General features: G+C 43.8%; 1 protein-coding gene across 8 annotated transcripts in view; it reads right to left on the bottom strand.

Moving 5' to 3' along the window:
• The window catches only part of LOC132828788 (cAMP-specific 3',5'-cyclic phosphodiesterase 4C-like), a 331,268-nt gene that overhangs the window by 51,774 nt on the left and 255,981 nt on the right, over positions 1-23,513 (bottom strand). For 6 of the 8 annotated variants that reach the window (XM_060845876.1, XM_060845879.1, XM_060845877.1 and 3 more), the window contains 4 exons: positions 18,141-18,332; positions 17,557-17,637; positions 9,107-9,143; positions 949-1,022 (listed from right to left, as the gene is read on the bottom strand). In XM_060845876.1, coding sequence (XP_060701859.1) covers positions 949-1,022; positions 9,107-9,143; positions 17,557-17,637; positions 18,141-18,332 — 384 coding nt within the window. The remainder of the gene's footprint in view (positions 1-948; positions 1,023-9,106; positions 9,144-17,556; positions 17,638-18,140; positions 18,333-23,513) is intronic. The other 2 variants (XM_060845880.1, XM_060845881.1) reach the window with 1 other exon arrangement.

Below are 23,513 nucleotides of genomic sequence, written 5' to 3'. Positions count from 1 at the left end.
GGTGGGTTGCGCTTCGGCGGTCGGTGTGGACTTGTTGGGCCGAAGGGCCTGTTTCCACACTGTAAGTAATCTAATCTAATCTTAATGCACAGACACATTCATCAAACCTATCATTAATCCTACCATTTGGAGTCGGGGACCACGTGTAGTGTGTCAAAATTTGCTGATGACACTAAGATGAGTGGCAGAACAAAGTGTGCAGATGACAGTGGAACTTTGCAGAGGAACATATATAATTCAAGTGAGTGGGCAAAGGTCTAGCAGATGGAATACAATGTTAATAAATGTGAAGTCATCCATTTTGGTATGAACAACACTAAAAAGGATTATTACTTGAATGGTAAAAAGTTGCAGCGTGCTGCTGTGCAGAGGGACCTGGGTGTCCTTGTGCATAAATCGCAGAGGGTTGGTCTCCAGGTACAACGGGTAGTTAGGAAGGCAAATGGAATTTTGTCCTTCATTGCTAAAGAAATGCTCCTGTTTCTTATGTTCTTATCATTATGTTCTCCTCTCACTCAGTGCCCATGCTTCATATTAATCAACAGAGAGTGACCAGTAGCTTATTGACTGTGCAGGGCATCACAGCTCAGCTTGATCCTGCCCTTATACAACGTTCATGTTCATACCCTGTGTGCGCACATGGTAGCAACTACAGTGATTTAGGACCATGATCCTCGGCTGTTATTCTACTCCATAATCCAAGGTAAGGGATGCAATATTCCAATAGCGAAGCAAGGCAAGTGCAGTCACTGATTAAGGTGCACGTCTTTCTATGTATGCTGCCACCTCTTACTAAGGTGGCTATCACAGGGTGCCTGTTGGTGAATGGCTATTCCTTACAGAAACTGGAACTCGTGGGGAGTCCATGAGGAATTGGCCTATGTATGTCATTAAGGAGATAACCAAGACCTTTCATTCTCTCCAACCCCACCAAACTGAACCCCTTACTTGTTATTCGGTGGGTCCTGCAGATTCGTCAACGTCGCAAAGTTATTCCTCACAGTACGTAAACTAGCCAATACCTGAGGAAAGATAGGAAAGGTTAGAAGAAAGCTTGCATCAAGAACTTGGAGTAAATGAAACGATATTTCTCATGACATCTCTGGTTTGAAGGTAAGAGAAAAGAACCCAACACTTTCCAAGGATGTTGTGAAACTTGCAAGGATTCAAAAAGGATTTACAAGGATGTTGCCAGATTTGGAGGGTTTGAGCTACAGGGAGAGGCTGAGTAGACTGGGGCTATTTTCCCTGGAGAGTAGGAGGCTGAGGGATGATCTTACAGAGGTTTATAAAATCATGAGGGGCATGGATAGGGTAAGCAGCCAGTCTTTTCCTTACGGTGGGTGAGTCCAGAACCAGAGAGCATAGGTTGAGGGTGAGAGGGGAAAGATTTAAGATAGATCTAAGGGGCAACTTTTTCATGCAGAGGGTGGTGCATATTGGGAATGATCTGCCAGAGGAAGTGGTGGAGGCTGATACAATTACAACATTTAAAAAGCATGTGGATGGGTATATGAATAGGAAGGGTTTGGAGGGATTTGGGCCAAATTCTGGATATCTGGTCAGCATGGTGGAATTGGACTGATGGGTCTGGTTCTGTGATGTATGGCTCTACGACTCGGTGGCTTTGGTTTTAAATTCTACCAAAATGTGCCTAATCTGTTCAACACTTCCAGCTTTGAGGGGGACGGTTACTGGACCCAAAATATTAATTCTGTTTTCTCCCTCCAAAGAAGTTGCCAGACATGCTGAGTTTATCTAGCAATTGCTGTTTTTATTCCAACACTTTGAGTGGTTTCTGGGTTCAGAGCAATATAGGGCTTAGGAACAGGAGGAGGCCATTCAGTTCTTTAAACCTGACCCAGGATTCAATACAATTATGGCCGATTTGTTTGTGAGCTCAGTTCCACTCTCCAGTCTGAACCTCTCAACCTTGATCCTCTTGTCTATTAAAAATCGACTGATCTCAGCCTACAGTACGTTTAAAGTCTCAGCCTCCACTATCTCATGGGAAAGAGAATTCTAGCCTTGATCCAACTCGTAGTGGAAAAATAAATCTCATTTCTGTCTTTAAAGGGAGACCTTTTATTTCTTGAACCATGTCCCTTCGTTCTAGTCTCTCCCACGAGAGGAAACATCTTCCTGATATACATTCTGTCCACTCCCCTCAGTATCATATATCTTTCAATGACATCACCTCTCACGATGTTACACTCTATTGAATATAGGCCTAACCTGGTCAACATTTCTTCATTAGGTAAGTCCTTCATGTTAGGACTGAGTTGAGTGAACTTTCTTTGAACGATTTTGAACAAAATTGTGTGCTTTTTAAAAAAAGGAAACAAACTGTCCAGGAATTTCTAGATGTGGTTTCACCAACTCTTTTATAACTACAGTAAACCTTTCCTCCATTTAAACACCATACCCCTTGCAATAAATATCAATAATCTATTTGCCTTTCTAATCATTTGCTGTACCTGCATTTCAACTTTTGTGATCATATACCAAGTCTCTCAGATCCCTCTGTAGCACTGGGTTCTACAGTGTCTCTCCATTTAAGTTATATCCTGCCTTTCTGTTTTCCCTCTAAAATGGACAAGTGTAAACGTAGCCATGTTATACTCCATCTGCCAAATCCTTCCCATTAATTAACCTATCCCAATGCAGATAACTGACTTTCCTTTCTGTCTTGGTCTTATTGGCCAATTTACTTACCACACAATCATCTCCCCATCGAAATCATCGATAAAGATTGTAAAATATAAATGTCCCATCAGTCTTCTCCATGGAATGGGAAGGTTGGTAAATTGTAATAAGCTCTTCCAGCACCCACTAATCCAGAAATTGTAATAAGACCCTCTTATTCTTACAGTCTGCTTCCTATTAGCTAACCAGTTTCTTATCTGTGCTAATACATTACCCACTAAACAGTGTGCTCTGACCTTGGACAACAATCTTTGATGTGGGAACTTATTAAATGCCTTTTGGATATCCAAGTACACCACTTCTATGAAGTATAGATGTTACGTTGTCAAAAAACTTGAATAGATGAATTAAATGTTACTTTCACTAAATCATTGTGAAGATCAGTGTGGTTTTTGATGTATTCTGTGACAGCAGCATCAACCCATTCCCATGCACGTAATCCGTCAATGAGCAGGAGCAGTGGAAGTTCAAAGAGACTGAACAGTTCAGGTCCACACATCATTCATAGGTAACATTAAGATACTTAATTAAAAAGAGAAATAGAGAAATTACGTGAATGTGTACTATAAACAAGGTTTGCATTCCTGGAATAGTATGGGATTATTTGAACGAGGATGTTTGGATTTTGAAAAGTAATAACAATCACAAGTTCTTTCCGCTGGTGGATGGTAACCTTCAAGAAATGACATCCAGATCACTGATTTAAAAAGTGAAGTGTGAAATGGTCACAGACTGAAAGCAATCGAGACCAGCTGGTTTAATAATGGTTAACTCAGGTGGACAGAGTGTTGCTGGACAAACTTATAAACGGACATGGAGCCAAGGAAATGGATGCTGAGAAGGAATAGCAATGAACGGCTGCCTCCAGTTATAATATGCTCACATTCTCACATACCTATGAAACAACCCAGTGCCAGAACCACCCTCCATTCCCACGCTGTGTCAACAAGCAGAGCTCGGAGTAATGAGTGGGGAACACTGAGGGTGTGGGGTGGGGGTCGAATGGGATCCAAAGGAGATCCAGCACAGGCACAATGGGTCAAATAGCCTTCTGTGGTATATCAATCTATTACTCGGACAACGGGCCTGAGCAATTCACTTGGGACAGCATTGAAAATGTTCAGGAAACATTCTTCCTATTAAAACTGGAGGACAATTGATTTTTGTTCTTTTTGAGTTGATGCAGATTGAAGCATATGCTGAGGTTTGGACAATTAAGAAAGGGATACCAAGGGGTTAGATACAGAGTAAAGCTCCCTCTACACTGTCCCCACCAAACACTCTCAGGACAGGGACAGCACGGGGTTAGATACAGAGTAAAGCTCCCTCTACACTGTCCCCACCAAACACTCTCAGGACAGGGATACCAAGGAGTTAGATACAGAGTAAAGCTCCCACTACACTGTCCCCATCAAACACTCCCAGGACAGGGATAGCATGGGGTTAGATACAGAGTAAAACTCTCTCTACACTGTCCCCCCATCAAACACTCCCTGGACAGGGATAGCACAGGGTTAGGTACAGAGTAAAGCCCCCTCTACACTGTCCCCTCATCAAACACTCCCAGGACAGGGATAGCATGGGGTTAGATACAGAATAAAGCCCCCTCTACACTGTCCCCCATCAAACACTCCCAGGACAGGGACAGCTTGGGGTTAGATACAGAGTAAAGCCCCCTCTACACTGTGCTCCCATCAAACACTCCCAGGGACAGGGATAGCACGGGGTTAGATACAGAGTAATGTTAATAACATGCCTCCTCGGTAAACTGCTCTTCCACATGCTTCATTTCTGAGGGAGTTTGGCCCATACCCATCTGAAGTAGCAGAGCCAATCAAACAGGACCTGCAGCCCATCCACCTGCTATGGATACACACTTCCAGAAGTACTCCTGGCTTCCTGCCTGGACTCGAGGTCCGGAATTCGTACATTCACTGGGTTACCTGTGGATAGTGAATGCCTAGAGGAGAATCAGGAACATGTAGACGCGCACGCTCAGCCCAAGACTTTGGCCGAGTTGGTGCATCAGCTCGCTGTCCTGTTTGGGATTCAGTATGATATTCAGTTTGATGCGCTCTATTAGGCTCAGCTCCTTTAACGGATCTTTGCGTCAAACATTGGCAGCAACTTCTAAACATGTTCAACTGTGCTAAAAAGGGCTCGTGTTACCTAGCAACCTACAAAATGAAGTAGTGTGCCAATTTCGGAGCCTATGATTGGCTTTTGGACCTTGCGAGCGGATTGTTGATTGTTTTGTGGTGGGTACTAATTGTCAATTAGAAGAATCTCAGCCAATCACAAAGTCAACTCTATCATTCTCATGGTGACACAAGTGCATTCTAATTAGTGTGTCACAAACTCATTCTTGAGCTGGTTGAGGAATAGGCTGAAGACTGGGATCCAAAGGGCATCCAACATGGGCTGTATCAATCTATTACTCTCAATCATTCTAATCCTCGGAAAGGTTTTCCAATGGATTCTCCCTGAATCAATCACGGGCTGGAATTTTTCCAACCCAGTGAGCAGATTTTTCAGGTTGGTGCCGGAACCTGAGGGAATGAAAGCCTCAAATCGATGGCCGATGTGGCCCCTACTTCTTGCTGCTTTATCTAAAGGCAAGGGCACAGCGGAAACAGTGGGCCATATGGTTAAGCCAATTACCAAAGGCAGTTCATGACCAGACTATAATCTTGGTGGCACTGTGTGGGTCTCCCACATTCCCCATCCCATTGTATTCACAGCCTGGGTGGAGACTGTAGCTGTTCATTTCACAAAAGGACAATCTATCTCCTTCTGTGTGTCTTATGGCCGAGAGTGGAACTCCACAAGAAGAACTTTGCCCTAGCTGTGATGTTGATGGTGGACCAGTGCTTTCTACACAACAGCTCCCGCTTGGGCCTGAGCTGTTTTCTGACAGGTCAGAGAAACACAAAAGCTACAGCAGGGCTGAGGCTATCCTGTCTGTGATGAAAGATGTATAATCACTATATACTAACACTACTCTTCTTTGGGATTTGGATTTCAAACTAGAGACAGATGGGTAATAGTTACTACTGTGAAGAGATTTCTTTAAAAAAAAAATCAAAGTCAGAGAGTCCCTCTGGAACAGTGACCCAAATCCAATATTTGTCAGAAAGCAGGTGTCTCCCTTAGCACCATAGGGTGTCTGCAAAGGTATTTATACTTCACGACAGGTAAGGGAAATATTTAAGTTCTGTAGCTTTGTTTTCAATTCAGAAGAAACTAGAATTGATACAGATTTTTCAGTTCAATTCAGGAAAAAAAACAGGATCGAATTCAGAAGCAAGTTCAGCTTCTCTTTGAAAAGGAGTGCTCAGGGAACCAGTTACTTGAGCCGAAGGAATTATTTTGTGTAAACTGCAAACCAGGATTGTTTAGTTAGAAATTGGGAGGTTTGACAGAACTGAGAAAGCTTAGAATTTCTAGATTTATGAAAAGCTCATGTCAGCAGATTTGGAAAAGAGTCTTCAAATTGCCTTCAGCATCCAAAGAAATTATTTGGAGTCATTTAGGTTGCAGATTAAAGAATTGAAAACTTCATTTTGTTGTGAGCTTTTTAAAGTCATTCTAACTGCCTTCTACATTTAAATAATTTGTTTTTTTTCTTCTTTTGTGTAATAAATTGCTGTTCTGCTGTTAAAAAAAATCTGAAGCCTCATGTGGATGTTTCTATTCATTCATGGGATGAGGGCATCACCGGCTGGTGCAGCACTTAACACCCAAACCTTTATGTCCAGAGAGTCATTCACATTGCTGTGGGTCTAGAGTCAGATGTAGGCTAGATTGGGTAAGGATGCCAGATTTTCCTCCCTCGAGGACATTCATCTGATGAGTTGGACCAATGGGCCTGTTTTCTCTATGATTCTTTGACTATCCTGCCCTTGAGCCAATTTTGGATCTTTCCCTTTGAACCTACAAGTTTGTTTTAATGACGATGTGGGACATGATCCAAAACTTTGTTAACATCCATAAAGACTGTACGCTCACAGCCTTAGATTAATTAATCTAAGCATAGATTTATCCTGTACCTCCAGAATTTTCCAAGTAATTTTTCCATTACTGAAGTTAGACCTGTGCACAGTGATAGCAATGTGTAGGATCACTGAAATAGAGAGAGAAGACTCCATTGAAAGCATCTTCCAAACCCACAACCACTTCCATCTAGAAGGACAAGCACAGCAGATACATGGGAACACCACCCCCGTAAGTTCCCCTCCAAGCCACTCACCATCCCGACTTGGAAATATATCGCTGTGCCTTCATCAGTGATGATCCCAGATCATGGAACACCCTCCTCCTATCTAACAGCACTGTGAGGAAAGTGGAGGATGGGGCTGGGGCAGCTGGTTCTTGGCAAATGCCATCAGCAAATCAAGGTACTGTGAAAAAATTTACAACAACTAGTGGGAAATCCTTGGGTCCGACATGAAATCTGAAACAAAGATGGGATGCTAAAGTAATTCTCAAAAAGCTGAATCAGTTGAGATACACAGTTCCTTTCAGCAAAGGTATTAAGGGACATCGGCCAAAGTCAGGTTTAGGAATTAGGTCAAAGATCAACCAGGATTTCATTAAATATGAAACAGGCTTGAGGAGCTGAATGGCCTATTCCTGTTCCTATGAAATTGAGGTTAACTCTCGACCTTTTGTTACCATGACGAGTGCCTGTTTCAAGCAATTAAATTTGTCTCAGCTGCTGGCTGTTTTGATAAACATTTGTTAAAACCATAATTCTCAATCTGGGTTGAGAATCAATAAAACACCATGAATCACAATAATCACATTCACCACATCATACAATGGCTGGTTTGAGAATTGGAAAATATATCTTGTTGGAGTAGCACCAGGGGCTTCCCCAAGACTGGGCTGAGGTGCATTATTGGAACAACTTTTTATTCATACATGAGATATGGGCACCAATGGCTTGATCAACATTTGTTGCCCATCCTAGTTGTATTTCAGGTGGTGGTGAGTTGACACCTTGATCCACTGCCATCTGTGTGCTGTAGGTAGACTTATATTGGGAGTTCAGGATTCTGACCCAGCTACAGTAAAGGAATGGTGATATATTTCCAAGTGAAGATCGTGAGTGGTGTGGAGGGAAACTACCTGGGGTGCTGTTCCCATGTATCTGCTGCTCTTGTACTTCTAGGCAGTAGAGGGCATTGATTTGAAAGGTTCTGTGTAAAGACTCTTAAAATATTGATGTTCGTGGATTCCTGACATTGGAGATTTCATGGGTGTTCTGTTGATTTGTCTATAGGTTTTGTTGTTGAAGGTGAAGTAGGTGGTAAGGCGTAGGTCCACTAGCTTGATGATACTGTCCTTGCTGATGAATTTGGTGATGTTTGGTGTATGTGTCTTTGGTTCTTCTAATAGTGTAGTCAGTGTTTCCTTGGCCAGGCTGACGTTGATGGATGTGAACAGGGTTGTTACGTCAAAGGAGACCATTATTTCACCCTCCGTGTGGAAGGAGCTTTACTCTGTATCTAACCCTGTGCTGTCCCTGTCCTGGGAGTGTTTGATGGGACTGTGTAGAGGAAGCTTTACTCTGTACCTGACCCTGTGTTGTCCCTGTCCTGGGAGTGTTTGATGGGACTGTGTAGAGGAAGCTTTACTCTGTACCTAACCCCATGTTGTCCCAGTTCTGGGAGCGTTTGATGGGACTGTGTAGAGGACGCTTTACTCTGTATCTAACCCAGTGTTGTCCCTGTCCTGGGAGTGTTTGATGGTGGATGGAGTTTTACACTGTATCCAACTCCACCCTATCCCGGCTGGACAATGTCATGGACAGTGTTCACATACTCTTCAAGGTGAGTTCTCCTCGACCAATAGTTATCCTTCATCCAGTAACATCAGCGAAACAGATATTTTAGTGAGTATTACATTGCTGGAAGCTTGTGTTCAAACTGTCTGTTGTGTTTCTTATGCGATAGCCGTGACCCTGCTTTAACCATCTGATGTTGTCTCCAAACACTTTATAATAATGAGGTGCTTTTCCAAGGCGCTATGGAAATGCAACTTCATTCTTTTCCACGGGCATAATTAACGGTGAATCCTGTGACACATGAAATCACCAAAAGGGCAAAGTGTAGGCACCTGAAAATCCAAGAGTCAGGGGGGTGTTGGGGGGAGTGACTGCTCTGAACTGCCTCCTCACTAACAATAGGGAAAAGAAATATCACTGAGGGACAAACCCCACCCCATCACCCACTGGTCCCCCCACCACCCTCCCACAACCCCTCATCGCAGCAACCCACCAAAGACTGGGAGAACAACACAGGTGTGTCTTCCTCTGGACTGTTCCACACTGCGAAGGAAAATGTCAGAATGGTTACCTTTTAGCCCTTCATGTAGTGTTACAGATTGTACGACTTACCTGAGCAAATGGGGTCACAATCATGTCTTCCGTGTGGCTGAGTACAAAAACAGATGAACACAATTAGAACATAATCTCTATCTATAACGCACAGTGTACGCTCACAATGAACAAAGACTCTCCGCTTGAGGTGTACACTGAACATGGATTTGACAAATATTTAACAGCAGTTACAGATGTTCAACCTGCACCACGCTGGATGACAAGCTGCTGAAATCCCTGGTCGGCATCACCCAATTTCAATCTCTTTCTCAAAATCTCCAGCTTTGCTACACTGCAGCTCCAAGAGCTTCCCTAGGGCCTTTCAACAAACATTCCTGAGGAAGGGAATACCCTTCAGGTCACGGAGAGACAACAAACACTCGCTCGCCTGCCAACACACTGAGGATCCATTCCTGGACAGTGTTACATGCTTACAGCTTGTAGCGTGGACCGGTCAAAGGCTCTTTAAGTAATAAGGAGCAAAGAAAGATTAAGGAATTTGAAAGTTCCACCCACTCCAGGTGAGAGATGGCAACATGGTAAATCGAAACAACAGAGTGGGGATTCCCTATAACGGAGCTGGGGAAGACCACTTTCTCAACACTGACCGTCAAGTGAAATACTCTTTCTGTGGTGCAGACTACCTTTGAAAAGGCTTAAAAGAACTGGAGATGCAACATAGCAAAGTAATTGTTTTCAGAAAGTTAGTGGGTCTCCAATTTACACCATCTAGACACTATTTATATCCCTTTAACAAGAGCCAGTGTCTCTCTAATCAATATATTAAGGAAGTGTTATTGGCATCAGGAGATAGAAGCTTAAAGGAGAAAGTGAGGACTGCAGATGCTGGAGATCAGAGCTGATAATGTGTTGCTGGAAAAGCGCAGCAGTTCAGGCAGCATCCAAGGAGCAGGAGATTCGACATTTCAGGCATGGGCCCTTCTTCAGGAATTTCTTGAAGAAGGGCTCATGCCAGAAACGTTGATTCTCCTGCTCCTTGGATGCTGCCTGACCTGCTGCGCTTTTCCAGCAACACATTATCAGCAGCGATAGAAGCTTAAAGGAAAGCACAAGTTAATTATTCTGAAACTACATTGGCAGTTTTCTTCTTCACCTACTCACAGTTTGAAAATCCTACTGAAGGCTGCAGCAGAAAGGAACAGTGAGTAACAGAAGCAGGCTAGTAGGTTCAGGTTCCAAAGAGAAACAAGGTGATTGAGATATTACAGTGGATCCTATTGCAAAGAAAGTGATCTTGAAGACCATAACACTGTAGCAACTTACTCAGCAAATGAACGTCAATCGATACAAAAGCTATGTTTCGCTGGTGAGAAGTCTCAAACTATTTTTGAACCCACCTAAAAATCTGGTTCATCCAGAAGGGAAGCAATGGAAATTAAACACATATGTTAATGGCTGAATGATACAGGGAGGTTTTGTTATTTCTCAGTAAGTCTGTCCGGCTGAAAGTAGTTTGCATCCAACTTAAAGCAGACCCAGGCATCCCAAGGTCAGATTAGACCCGAAACATTAACTCTGCTTCTCTCTCCTCAGAAGGTGCCAGGCCTGCTGAGCTTCCCCAGCACTTTCTGTTTCCATTTCAATCCAGTGATGTCCTTCTGGCATGAGAGAGAGAGAGAGAGAGAGTGTGAGAGAGAGAGAGAGAGAGTGTGAGAGAGAGAGAGCGAGAGCGCAGCAGGTAATCTTCTGATGATGATTTTATTTGGGGAGTCGATACAGAATTTAAACAATGTCTGATAGGTAAAACAGAAAGAATGTTTAAGAATGGAAGTTAGGCTTTAGGGTTCTTTAAATATATACGGTTAGATTTAAGCAGAATAGATCAAGAGTGACTTCAGCTCAACAGTCTGATGTTAAAAATGTTAATCTTATCCTGATAAATTGAGCTGGGTCCTCTCGAAAAGGTGACAGTGTGTTCAGGGAAGAAACCGACCAGATAAAAAGCTGGACAGTTAGCTGGGCTGTTCATTCAGACTTGTCTTGATGTCAGTTTTAACGTAACTGAGTATCAGAATGAAAAGAGTTACTTTTGAGGAAGTCTTAAGTGCAAGTAAAATATTAAAGAAATTAACAAAACAGTGTGCTGGAGAAACTCAGCAGGTCTGGTAGCATCTGAAGAGAGAAAATGGAGTTAATGTTTAAGCGTTCAGTGACCTTGTCCTGTCCTGAAGACAGATTGCCCCTTGTTTAAGATCTCATTTAGAACATTGGATAAATACGTGCCTGTATCTATCCATTTTACTGGTACCAATGTTTCAGCAGCTAAGATACTTTTAATTACTTTTTTTTATTTTTTTGGCTTCCCTAGCCAACAGTTATTTATTATTCTTTCCCATTTATTTAATTCTAGTCAATTGTTTAATTTGTTACAAACTCTGCTTTTAGATTATAAACCGTGCTCCATTCAAATAGGCAACTGGAACACTGGCGTGGGAAACACCATTAACAAGGTTTTGCTTCTGGGTCAGCCAAGGCTGGGAACTGCACATTTTCCTGAATTTAGGTTCTGTTAAAAAAACACAAAGAGCCATGGATGCTGGCGATCAGAAACTAAACACAGAGAATGTTGGAGAAACTCAGCAGGCCTGGCAGCATCTTCAGGATCACTGGATTCGAAACACAAACTCTGCTTCTCTCTGCACAGATGCTGCCAGACCTGCCGAGTTTCTCCAGCACTCTTTGCTTTTGTTTCAAATCTCCAACATCTGTGGTTCTTGATCCTGTATTTGTCACCAATCGTTAAATTGTTTCACAAGAAAAGGTGCTTAGAGTCATAGAGATGTACAGCATGGAAACAGATCCTTCGGTCCAACCCGTCCATGCCGACCAGATACCCCACTCCAATCTAGTTTCACCTGCCAGCAACCGGCCCATATCCCTCCAAACCCTTCCTGTTCATATATCCATCCAAATGCCTCTTAAATGTTGCAATTGTACCAGCCTCCACCACATCCTCTGGCAGCTCATTCCATACACGTACCACCCTCTGTGTGAAAACGTTGCCCCTTGGGTCTCTTTTATATCTTTCCCCTCTCACCCTAAACCTATGCCCTCTAGTTCTGGACTCCCCCACCCCATCCATGCCCCTCATAATTTTGTAAACCTCTATAAGGTCACCCCTCAGCCTCCGAAGCTCCAGGAAAAACAGCCCCAGCCTGTTCAGCCTCTCCCTGTAGCTCAGATCCTCCAACCCTGGCCACATCCTTGTAAATCTTTTCTGAAATCATTGGAAATCTGTAAAGGAGGACATCTGGTTTTCCATGGTATACAGGGATATGGTGAGAAGGAAGGAAATTAGCACGAGGCAATAGAACTGGTGCAACCTCGATGGGCTGAATGGTCTCCATGTGTATCACAATATTTTGCAAATCCATAATAAAGAGACAAATAAGCACATGGAATGAAATCAATTTTTATTTGGGCTGCTTTGAGATGAAATATGTTTTGTTTAAAGAAATAAGGGGGTATATGGAAGAGATGTGCGATTTGAAAAAAAGAGTCTAATTTAATTAGTTTTGTTCAAGGATTGTTTATATGTCTTTGAAAGTTTTATTCAACAGAGGAGAGAAATTCTTTCTTACAATGAAGAGCTAAATACGGGATTGGAGTTCATTAATTAATAAACTGGCTGGGTAGTTATAAAAAGGGAACAATGAGGGTGACACAGTGCTGTGGTAGTGTCCTTACCTCTGACCAGAAGGTCTAGGTTCAATTCCCCTTCTGATATAATGGCTATGGAGCTATGTCAAAATATGACCAAATAGATTCATTTAAAAAAAAGGGAACAGGCTGGATTGGTATGTGGAAGGAGCTGAGAGACTGAGTAGTTAATAAACTCAATCCACAAAGAGAAGTCTTAGTTTCTGTCTCACTGACTCGCTTGGATTGCTTTAACTCTAACCCATATTTTCTCTCGGTCTGGCAAAATCTAGGATTTTTTTTGTTTCAAAATCCTCCTTGGCTTGTGCGCATCTGTGTAACTTTCTCCAATCTTACAACCTTCTGAGATCTCTGCTCCTCCAACTCGAACTTCCTATGGATCCTTGTTTTACATTGTTCCACCACTGGTGATTCATACCTTTGGTCATCCGGGCTTTAATCTCTGGAGTTCCTTCTCACAACCTCTCCTCCTCTCAAACACTCTCTCCTTCTTTAAGGTGTTCCTTAAAACCTACCAGAATGGCCAAGCACTTTGTCTTCGGCTCTACTATCCCTCTGTGTGTCTCAGTGTTAAAGTTTGCCAGATAGCGCTCCTAAGATGTTATATCATGTCAAAGGTACAATATACAGCAACATGTTGAGGGTTGAAGCCATAGTGTCTAATTTTGGGGGAAAAGATGTTGGTTAAATATACTGAGCATGCCAGTCACTGTGACAAGAGAGTAGCAGGGAAAGACTTGGAATAAAAATTCCTATGTTCCGAAGATCCTTGCAGAAAGGCAAGAGGTAGAGAGCCATCATTTGTCCCTTTGAACCTGATCCTTGAGAGTTAGCTCTTACTCTCTGTCACATCCCAGTTGCATTTTGAATGATCCCTGATTTTAGTCGTAGAGTCATACAACATGGAAACAGACCCTTCGATCCAACCACACCTTACTGACCATAATCCCAAACTAAACCAATCCCACCTGCTCTTGGCCTGTATCCATCGAAATCATTCCTATCCATGTACATATCCAAATGTCTTTTATATGTTATAATTAGATTAGATTAGATTAGATTAGATTAGACTTACAGTGTGGAAACAGGCCCTTCGGCCCAACAAGTCCACACCGACCCGCAGAAGCGAAACCCACCCATACCCCTACATTACCCCTTACCTAACACTACGGGCAATTTAGCATGGCCAATTCACCTGACCCGCACATCTTTGGACTGTGGGAGGAAACCGGAGCACCCGGAGGAAACCCACGCAGACACGGGGAGAACGTGCAAACTCCACACAGTCAGTCGCCTGAGTCGGGAATTGAACCCGGGTCTTCAGGCGCTGTGAGGCAGCAGTGCTAACCACTGTGCCACCGTGCCGCCCACAATTGTACCCACATCCACCACTTCTTTTGGAGATTTATTACACACTCAAACCACTCTCTGTGTAAAAACATTGCCCCTCATGGCTTTTTAAAATCTTTCCCCTCTCAGCCTAAAAATACGCCACCTAGTTTTGAAATCCCCCAACCTGGGGAAGGGACACTGCCATTCATCTCATTATTTTATAAATCTCCATAAGATCACATCTCAACCTCCTACGTTCCAATGAAAAAAGTCCCAGCCTATCCAGCCTCTCCTTTTAACTCAACTTCACCCCCATCCTTCCTATTTATGCCAAAGCAATTTCACTAACAGGCTTGTGTGTAATAGTTATTATAAATCTGCTCATTGCTATTTTAAACTAATTATCTCTGGTCCTAATTTCCTGACTGATTAAAACTCTGGATTTTTCCTGCTTGCTCCATGTAAGGTTTCCTAACCCTCAGCAATGTTCTTCTCTTTAGTCATATCCTTTCCTCACTGCAAAGCCTCTCTCTCAGTTTCCAGCACTTTCAACATTTGGACAGAATTAGAGATGAAATTACCGTGCAATCACAAGATCAAAAGGCTACTGTTTCTTTAAAATTACAATCTGAAGCAGAAAGGACAAAGAAGGATTTGATTTCAAAGAATTTCTGCTGTAAATGCTCCAATATTACCAGCATTAATGAAATTAGAGAGGTCAATTCCGATTCTGAAATTTGGTTTGACAGAAGGAATCAGAGATACAGTGCAGAGCAACACACCTTCCCTCAAGATATGTTTAGCTGTGTTCTCAAGTATATATAACCACATTTTCTCATGCATGTATTCTACATGTTCCCATATAGTTCTCAGATTGTATATATCTTTGTTTTTAAAGGCACAATTCAACTTTCCAAATCATAGAACCCCATGCGGCCCATCGAGTCCACATGAATCCTCTAAAAAGCATCCTACCCAGACCCAGACCCAGACCCAGACCCAACCCCTACCCTATCGCTGAAACCCTGCATTTCCCATGGCTAATCCATTTAACCTGCACATCCCTGGACACTGGCCAATTCAAATAACCTGCACATCTTTGGACTTTAGGTGGAAACCGGAGCACCCGGAGGAAACCCACGCAGAGACAAGGAGAACTTGCAAATTCCACGCGGACAGTCGCCCGAGGCTGGAATCGAACCTGGGTCTCTGGTGCTATGAGGCAGCAGAGCTATCCAAAGTGCCAATCCCAAATGTTTTTCCTTTGTGACCCTAGTTTTGAGGCTTGACAATTGTTGTGAGCCCTGTGGGTATTGATGGAGCTGTTATAGCATGGTCAGAGCTCAGCGGCCACCGTTGCTGCCTTGGATTGAACAACTCCTAAGGTTCAACTCATTAGCCCATTTGGAGATCCCCACCACCTCCCCCACCCCATCACCTCCCCCACCCCACCACCTCCCCCACCCCAACCCCCCTTTAACTTTGGGGACCCCTGGTCTAATCTCAAATTCCAAGAGATACTTGCAAAAACAACAAAGGGGATTCTGTAAATTTGAAATAAAAACAGGAAATGCTGGGATTGCTCAGCAAGTCAGGCAGCTTCCGGGGGGAGATACAGAGTTTATGTGACAGGTCTGTGATCCTTAATCAGATCAACTGATGAGAAATTATCACCCTGAGGTGTTAATTCTATTTTTTCTCTCCCCAGATCTCCGAGCTGCCAACCACTTCCAGCATTTTATATTTTTTTCAGGCTCTGATTGTTGTTCAGCTTACAATCCTAACAGAAACACAGCACCCTGAGGTGAGGGGGGAACATGGTGCCAAACTGGTCCCTGGTTATTCTATTGCCTTGTCCATTCTCACTGAGGCTAATTGCAATGCCTTTACAGTGATTGGTTAAGAGAACAGCCTGGTCCCTACCGCTGAGTATGACACTGCAGTGCAGTCAGCCAATAAGATAGTCCCATTCTCTCACACACTGGGAGACAGTTCAATCGTCTCAACAAATCTAGGCCAGGAGCAAATGTGACACAGGACGCAGTTCCTTCTAATCCTCAGCAAGACTGACAACTGAATAGCAAACCACCCAGAAACATCTCTGCACCATTAGGTTAATAAAGCATCAGAGAGCTCAGACTTGTTCCATTTTCCAACAGGACAGAAACATTTCAACTCTCCTTCTTGTCTTATTCTGTAAATAAAGATGATTCATGCTGCTGGGTAACGGTGGAATGGATGTGGAGCTGGGGGAGAGAATTTGAGGGAAGGTGAAGGGTTGTGAGGGTAGGGCGTGTGAAAGGGTGGGACATGTGAGGGTGGGGTCTCCGCTGTGTTAAAGTGAGCAGACAGAAGCAGTTTGGTGATAGGAGTGATATCAAACCAGCCCGAATGAGTACCTTCTGACACCTTGGTGTGTGGAGCTGAGGGGAGTGTGAATTGGAATGAGGGACCTGAATGTTTCCCATTTTAAATCTGTGTGTATTTGATGCCCAAGTCAATCAGCAGGAAAATTGGGCAGGCTATAAAGAAGGCCATTGACTCATCAGTCCAAGGCCAAGTTCACCCCCAAGTGTCCTATCAGTTTTGTCAATGACTTTATACCAGGATTCCTAGGGTAGTCTGTGGGAACAGGCCACAATGATGTGGTGAGTATCTAACACAGGGAGACAGCTAGTCTCATTCCGAGGCAGTCCATGTGACTACTGAGTGTACAGCATGAGACTGAATACATAGAGGTACACCCAAACTGCTGGCTGAATGTTTCCTAATTAACCTTTCACTGCTGAATGAATTGATGGTTTAACATAGAATGTGTTGGGTGTCTTGGGAGTGTGGTGCTGGAAAAGCACAGCAGGTCAGGCAGCATCTGAGGAGCAGGAGAATCGACGTTTCGGGCAAAAGCCCTTCATCAGCCATGTGCTGGGTGTCTGTCAGGTGCAAAGTATCTTGTGCCTGTGTGTTTAACATGGACTATTGTGTGTCTAAAAAATGTGTTGCTGGAAAAGCACAGCAGGTCAGGCAGCATCAAAGGAGCAGGAGAATCGACGTTTCGGGCATAAGCCCTTCTTCAGGTTTCCTGAAGAAGGGCTTATGCCCGAAATGTCGATTCTCCTGCTCCTTTGATGCTGCCTGACCTGCTGCGCTTTTCCAGCAACACATTTTTTTAGCTCTGATCTCCAGCAACTGCAGTCCTCACTTTCTCCTATCGTGTGTCTAACATGAATGGTGTGTCCACCATGGATTACCATGCAGTGTGATGTGTCCAGTGTTACTTTAACCTCAGGGCACATTATCCCCACAGTGGGTCCCCACAGTAAAAGCCCTGCTTTGTTTTGCTCTTCCCACTCTTACCCCTGGTCTCACACACCAATACTCTGGGCAGTTTTGTCTTGTGGTTAGTAGATTGTGATAAAGGTGAATAGACTGGCATTCAAGTAACTGATCTCACTTACTTTCCCATCGTCAGGGCAAGGACTGGCTCGGAGAACCGTGAAGCTAGGGCAGGTCTTGGGTGAGCCTTGAGATAGCTACTCCTGGTAACCGGCCAAAGGAGGGGACAAAAACCATTTCAAGACAGTCAGTTTATTCCTCTCTCTCCCCATCAATCACACCATGTGTCCTTTCAATCAACTGAGGCTTCCACAAAATGCCTGAGGGTGGGGGTACCATGACGATGGAACAAAGGTGTGAGTTGGTGTGTGGGGGCAACTGGAGACAGGAATCATAGAATCCCTACAGTGTGAAAACAGGCCCTTCGGCCCAACAAGTCCACACCATCCCTCCAAAGAGTATCCCCAGAGGGAAGTGAGGAAGTAGTGACAAAACCACCAGGAAGGCGTTCACCTAGAACTGGTGACCCTATCAGGGTCCCTGACTTTGACGGTCAGAGTCCAGTTTCTGCACCTTGCCTCCACCCATTGGGAACAGGCCTCACTGACTCCATCACCATTCAAACAGTGTAGTGTACTCCTCCTTGCTTGGGAAATGGATTTGAGCATTAACCAGAGAGAGAGGAATAAGAGTAAATGTCACTCACATGTCGCTGGCGATGGAGGAATTCCGGGAGACATTCTTTGGGGAGAGGTCGTAGTCACTGTCAGAACGGTACAGGAAGGATTCCCGGCGCTGGCTGTGGCTGAAGTTTGCTTGTAGCACCAGCCCTGAGCTGGGGCTGGTCTGAGGATCGAGCGGGCTGCGTCCAGGAGACAGGCCATTCTCAACGTCGAAACTGCACAGGAAAGAATGAGAGGGGAGTGAGTGTGGAGCAGCTACCTCAGCTGATTCCTATTCTCAACGAAGTGGGCGGTGTCAGTGCCTGAAGGATCAATGGGAAGTTCATACATCATTTACACTGACTGCCTTTCACTCCCAAAGTCTGTAACCAATACTAGCCCACAGACATGCAATATTTTAAAGTTCTCAGCCTTTCTTGTCCCTCCATGACCTACCCTTCCTTATAACCTACTCCAGTCCCACAATTCCTCATACATTCCTCCAATTTTGGTCTCCCATCATAGAATCATACAACATGGAAACAGACCCTTCAGTCAGACCAGTGCATGGAGACCATACTTCCAAACTAAATTAGTCCCACCCGCCTGGTTTTCCATTTTTGGTGGCAGTGCTAAGGCCCAGAGCTCTGGAATTTCCTTCATAAATTTCACCACCTTGCTTCCCTCTTTTCAGATCCTTTTTAAAACCTTGCTTTAGCCAAGCGTTTGATAATCTGGCCCACACAGCCGAAATGTGGCTCAGTATTCACTTTGAACAGCAACAATGCTACAACGGACCTCAGGATGTTTGATGACCTTAGGAGCACCATATCAATATGTATCATTTTATAGATCTAAAGACTTTCCAAAAGTATTTGGCATAATACCAATTCTGAGTTATTCCCTCTGTACCCTCTCCAACTTTTTACCATTGTTCTTAAAATGTAGTTCCCACAAATTCCCATGGTATCCCGATTGATGAAGGGTTATTTCTGCGTTTATTAAGCGTCATTGACAGAATCGACATTTTGTAGCACATCCCGAATTGCCCTTTGATCTAAGTGACTCGCTAGGGCTATTTTAGAGTCAACCACATTGCTGTGGATCTGGAGTTACATATAGACGAGACTAGGTAAGGATGGCAGATTTCCCTTCCTGAAGAGACATTAGTGAGCCAGTTGAGTTTTTACAAGAATCAATGATCGTTTTACAGTCACCGTCACTGAAATTCACTTTGAATTCCAGATTTATTTTAATTGAATTTAAAATCCACCAAATGTCATGGTGGGATTTGAACCCACACTCCCAAAGTGTTAACTTAGTGCCTCCTGTGACATCACCGCAATACAAGTACCTCCCCTTAAAGGTGTTGAAAATGAGGCAATTCAGACTGTTCTGGGATGAAATAGGAGAGACATTTTCAAACAAATTTTAATGAAATTCTCAAGAACCCTCTCCCCTCACAAAAAGCCACAGCTGTTGGGTGTCACTGAAGTTTTTAAGACTGCAATCAAAGACTTTTGTTGGGCAGGGGAACAAGGAATATTGAAAAGTGCACTTGATGTGTAGAAGATCCAGTATCCATACTCAAGGGGCTGGCTGGCAATGTCTTGTTCCTCGGAACAGGAGGAGGTTGGCTCAATGTGAATGTTGCTCAGTGTTGCGGAGTGAACAGGTATGTGTTCATAATACTCATTAATCAGACTATCCTCATTAACACTCTTCATTATTTCAAGTTAACTTTAATACCTCCAAATGGGTTCAATTTATTGGCAAATACTTTGCAACTGTTAGTTAATTTGATCCCAGATTATTGTCTCCATAAGTTGCCCCAATGTTAAATGGAATGCTTTGTACTTTAAGATTTATTCCTCCTTTCCATGCTTGCTCAGCAATGTAATGTTCACGATATTCCATACCACTGGCTTGCCCTCAGATCCAGGGAGCACTGCAAGTTCATAACCAGAATCTCTGCAATTCCCACCCTTAGCTCCTCTGTAAACCAGGTAAGGATGGCAGATTTCCCTTCCTGCTAGGACATTAAAACACAAAGATGGATAAATCCCCAGAATCTGATCAAATGTATCTGAGAACTCTGTGGGAAGCTAGGGAAGTGATTGCTAGGTTTCTTGCTGAGATATTTATATCATCGATATTTGCAGGTGGGGTGCCGGAAGACTGGAGGTTGGCTAACATGGTGCCATTATTTAAGAAGGGTGGTAAGAACAAGCCAGGGAACTATTGACTAGTGAGCCTGATGTCGGTGGTGGGCAAGTTGTTGGAGGGAATCCTGAGGGACAGGATTTACACATATTTGGAAAGGCGAGGACTTATTAGGGATAGTCAACATGGATTTGTGTGTGGGAAATCATGCCTCACAAACTTGATTGAGTTTTTTGAAGAAGTAACAAAAAGGATTGATGAGGGCAAAGCAGTGGATGTGATCTATATGGACTTCAGTAAGGTGTTTGATAAGGTTCCTCATGGGAGACTGGTTAGCAAGGTTAGATCACATGGAATACAGGGAGAACCAGCTATTTGCATACAGAACTAGCTTGAAGGTAGAAGATGAGGGTGGTGGAGGAGGGTTATGTTTCAGACTGGAGGCCTGTGACCAGTGGTGTGCCACAAGGATCAGTGCTGGGTCCACTGCTTTTCATCATTTATATAAATGATTTGGATGTAAACATAGTTAGTAAGTTTGCAGATGAGACCAAAATTGGAGATGTCGTGGAGAGTGAGGAAGGCAGCACGGTGGCTCAGTGGTTATCACTGCGGCCTCACAGCACCAGGGACCCAGGTTCGATTCTAGCCTCAGGTGACTGTCTGTGTGGAGTTTGCACATTCTCCCCGTGTCTGCGTGGGTTTCTTCCAGGTGCTCCAGTTTCCTCCCACAATCCAAAAGATGTGCAGGTTAGGTGAATTGACCATGCTAAATTGCCTATATTTAGATTAGATTAGATTACAGTGTGGAAACAGGCCCTTCGACCCAACTAGTCCACACCGACCCGCTGAAGCGTAACCCACCCATACCCCTACATTTACCCCTTACCTACCCACAGCCCTAACCTAACACTACGGGCAATTTAGCATGGTCAATTCACCTGACCCGCACATCTTTGTGACTGTGGGAGGAAAACGGAGCACCCGGAGGAAACCCACGCAGACACGGGGAGAACGTGCAAACTCCACACAGTCAGTCGCCTGAGGCGGGAGTTGAACCCGGGTCTCTGGTGCTGTGAGGCAGCAGTGCTAACCACTGTGCCACCGTGCCGCCAATGTTCAGGGATGTGTAGGTTGGGGTAAAATATGGGGAATGGGTTTGGGTCTGATACTCTTCGGAGGGTTGGTGTGAACTTGTGGGGCCAAAGGGCATGTTTCCATGCTGTAGGGATTCTGTAGAAGGTTATCTTAGAGTACAACAGGATCTTGATCAGATGGGCCAATGGACTGGGGAGTGGCAGATGGGGTTTAATTTAGATAAATGTGAGGTGCTGCACTTTGGAAAGGCAAATCAGGGCAGGACTTATACACCTAATGGTAAGTTTCTGGGTAGTGTTGCTAAACAAAGAGACCTTAGAGTGCAGGTTCATAGTTCCTTGAAAGTGGAGTCGCATGTAGATAGGATAGTGAAGAAGGCATTTGGTATGCTTGCTTTAATTGGTCAGTGCAATGACTGCAGGGGTTGGGAGGCCATGTTGGGGCTGTACAGAACATTGGTGAGACCAATTTTGGAATAGTAGTCTCCACTATAGGAAGGATATTGTGAAACCTGAAAGGGTTCAGAAAAGATTACAAGGACATAGCCAGGGTTGAAGGGTTTGAGCTATATGGAGAGGCTCAACAGGCTGGGGCTGTTTTCCCTAGAGCATTGCAGGCTGAGGGATGACCTTATAGAAGTTTATAACATCATGAGGGGCATGGATAGGAATAAACAGACAAGGTCATTTCCCCTGTGATGGTTGAGTCCAAAATTACAGCACGTAGGTTTATGGTGAGAGGGAAAAGATTTAAAAGGGGCAACTTTTTCATGTAGTGGGTGGTACGTGTATGGAATGAGCTGCCAGAGGAAGTGGTGGAGGTTGGTACAATTGCAACATTTAAAAGGCATCTGGATGGGTATATGAATAGGAAGGGTTTGGAGGGATATGGGCCAAGTGCCAGCAAATGGGACTAGATTTATTTAGGATATCTGGCTCACATGGATGAGTTGGACTAAAGGATCGGTTTCCATGCTGTACGTCTCTATGATTCTGTGACTCAAGAACTCATGATGCGAACCACCTGGACCAGACTACCTTTCTATTTTAAACACTGCCAACCTTTTAAGTACATGCTGTTTATCTATTTTTATCTGATCCAATATTTCCACTACCATCTTCTATCCTGCTGTATTGGCAACACCCTGCTCTCTAGTGCAGGCAGATGGACATATTCATCAAGTGGACTAGCCAGGCACCCTGGCTCAACACAACTTGATCCTACACTTCCTCTGTTTATGCTTTTGCACTTTATACAATCACATGTTTCCTTTTACATTCGCCACTGTTCTATTCTCATGATCTCTCTTTGCCCTTCTTCCCTCCTTTTTTTAGGATGTCCATTATACTTTCTGTCTTCACCTTGGATCTTTAACGGATTATAAATCCTTCCAATTGCCATCGTCCTCCTCCCCGTGTCACATTTTAACTCCAGCATCTTTTGTGGTTGCAGTAGCTTGATTATGGGAAGGTGTTCATTCTGTATCTCTGCCACCTCCTCTAACTGTTTCACCCATACTCGAAACCCCCGCCTGTTAGAACATAGAACATTACAGTGCAGTACAGGCCCTTCGGCCCTCGATGTTCCAATTCGCCTGCCATCACCATCGCAAACATTTTTATTTGTTCATGGGGTATGGGTGTCACTGACCAGGCCAGCATTTATGGTCTATCCCTAATTGCCCAGAGGGCAGTTAAGAGTAAACCATATTGCTGTGGATCTGAAGTCACATGTAGACCAGACCAGATGAGGACGGCAGATTTCCTTCCCTCAAGGGGCATTATTGAACCAGATGGGTTTCTATGTCAATCGACAGCTTTTCAATTTTAGAATTTTGTTTTCAATTGATTTCAAATGCCACCACTTTCCACGACAGGATTCAAACCCTTATTCCCCATTACACATTAGCCTCAGCTTTTAAGATTACTCATACAGCAACACTCTTATTTACGTAACTATCTCACCGCAATGTTTGAATCTACAGTTAAAGATATTTTAACAATGCAATCCAACAAAGCTAACATGGTGCTACAATGAGGGAAATTGTATTTGATAAATGTATGAATGTTTATTTGAGGGTAGATCTGGAGAAACCAGTTGATGGAATATACATTGATTTTAAAAGGGCATTTGATTAAGTCACCCTGTGGAGTGAG

This window comes from Hemiscyllium ocellatum, chromosome 28, assembly GCF_020745735.1.
Source record: "Hemiscyllium ocellatum isolate sHemOce1 chromosome 28, sHemOce1.pat.X.cur, whole genome shotgun sequence".
Taxonomy (NCBI): domain Eukaryota; kingdom Metazoa; phylum Chordata; class Chondrichthyes; order Orectolobiformes; family Hemiscylliidae; genus Hemiscyllium; species Hemiscyllium ocellatum.
Note: the sequence above shows the minus strand (reverse complement) of the source record. Positions and strands in the feature narration are given on the sequence as shown.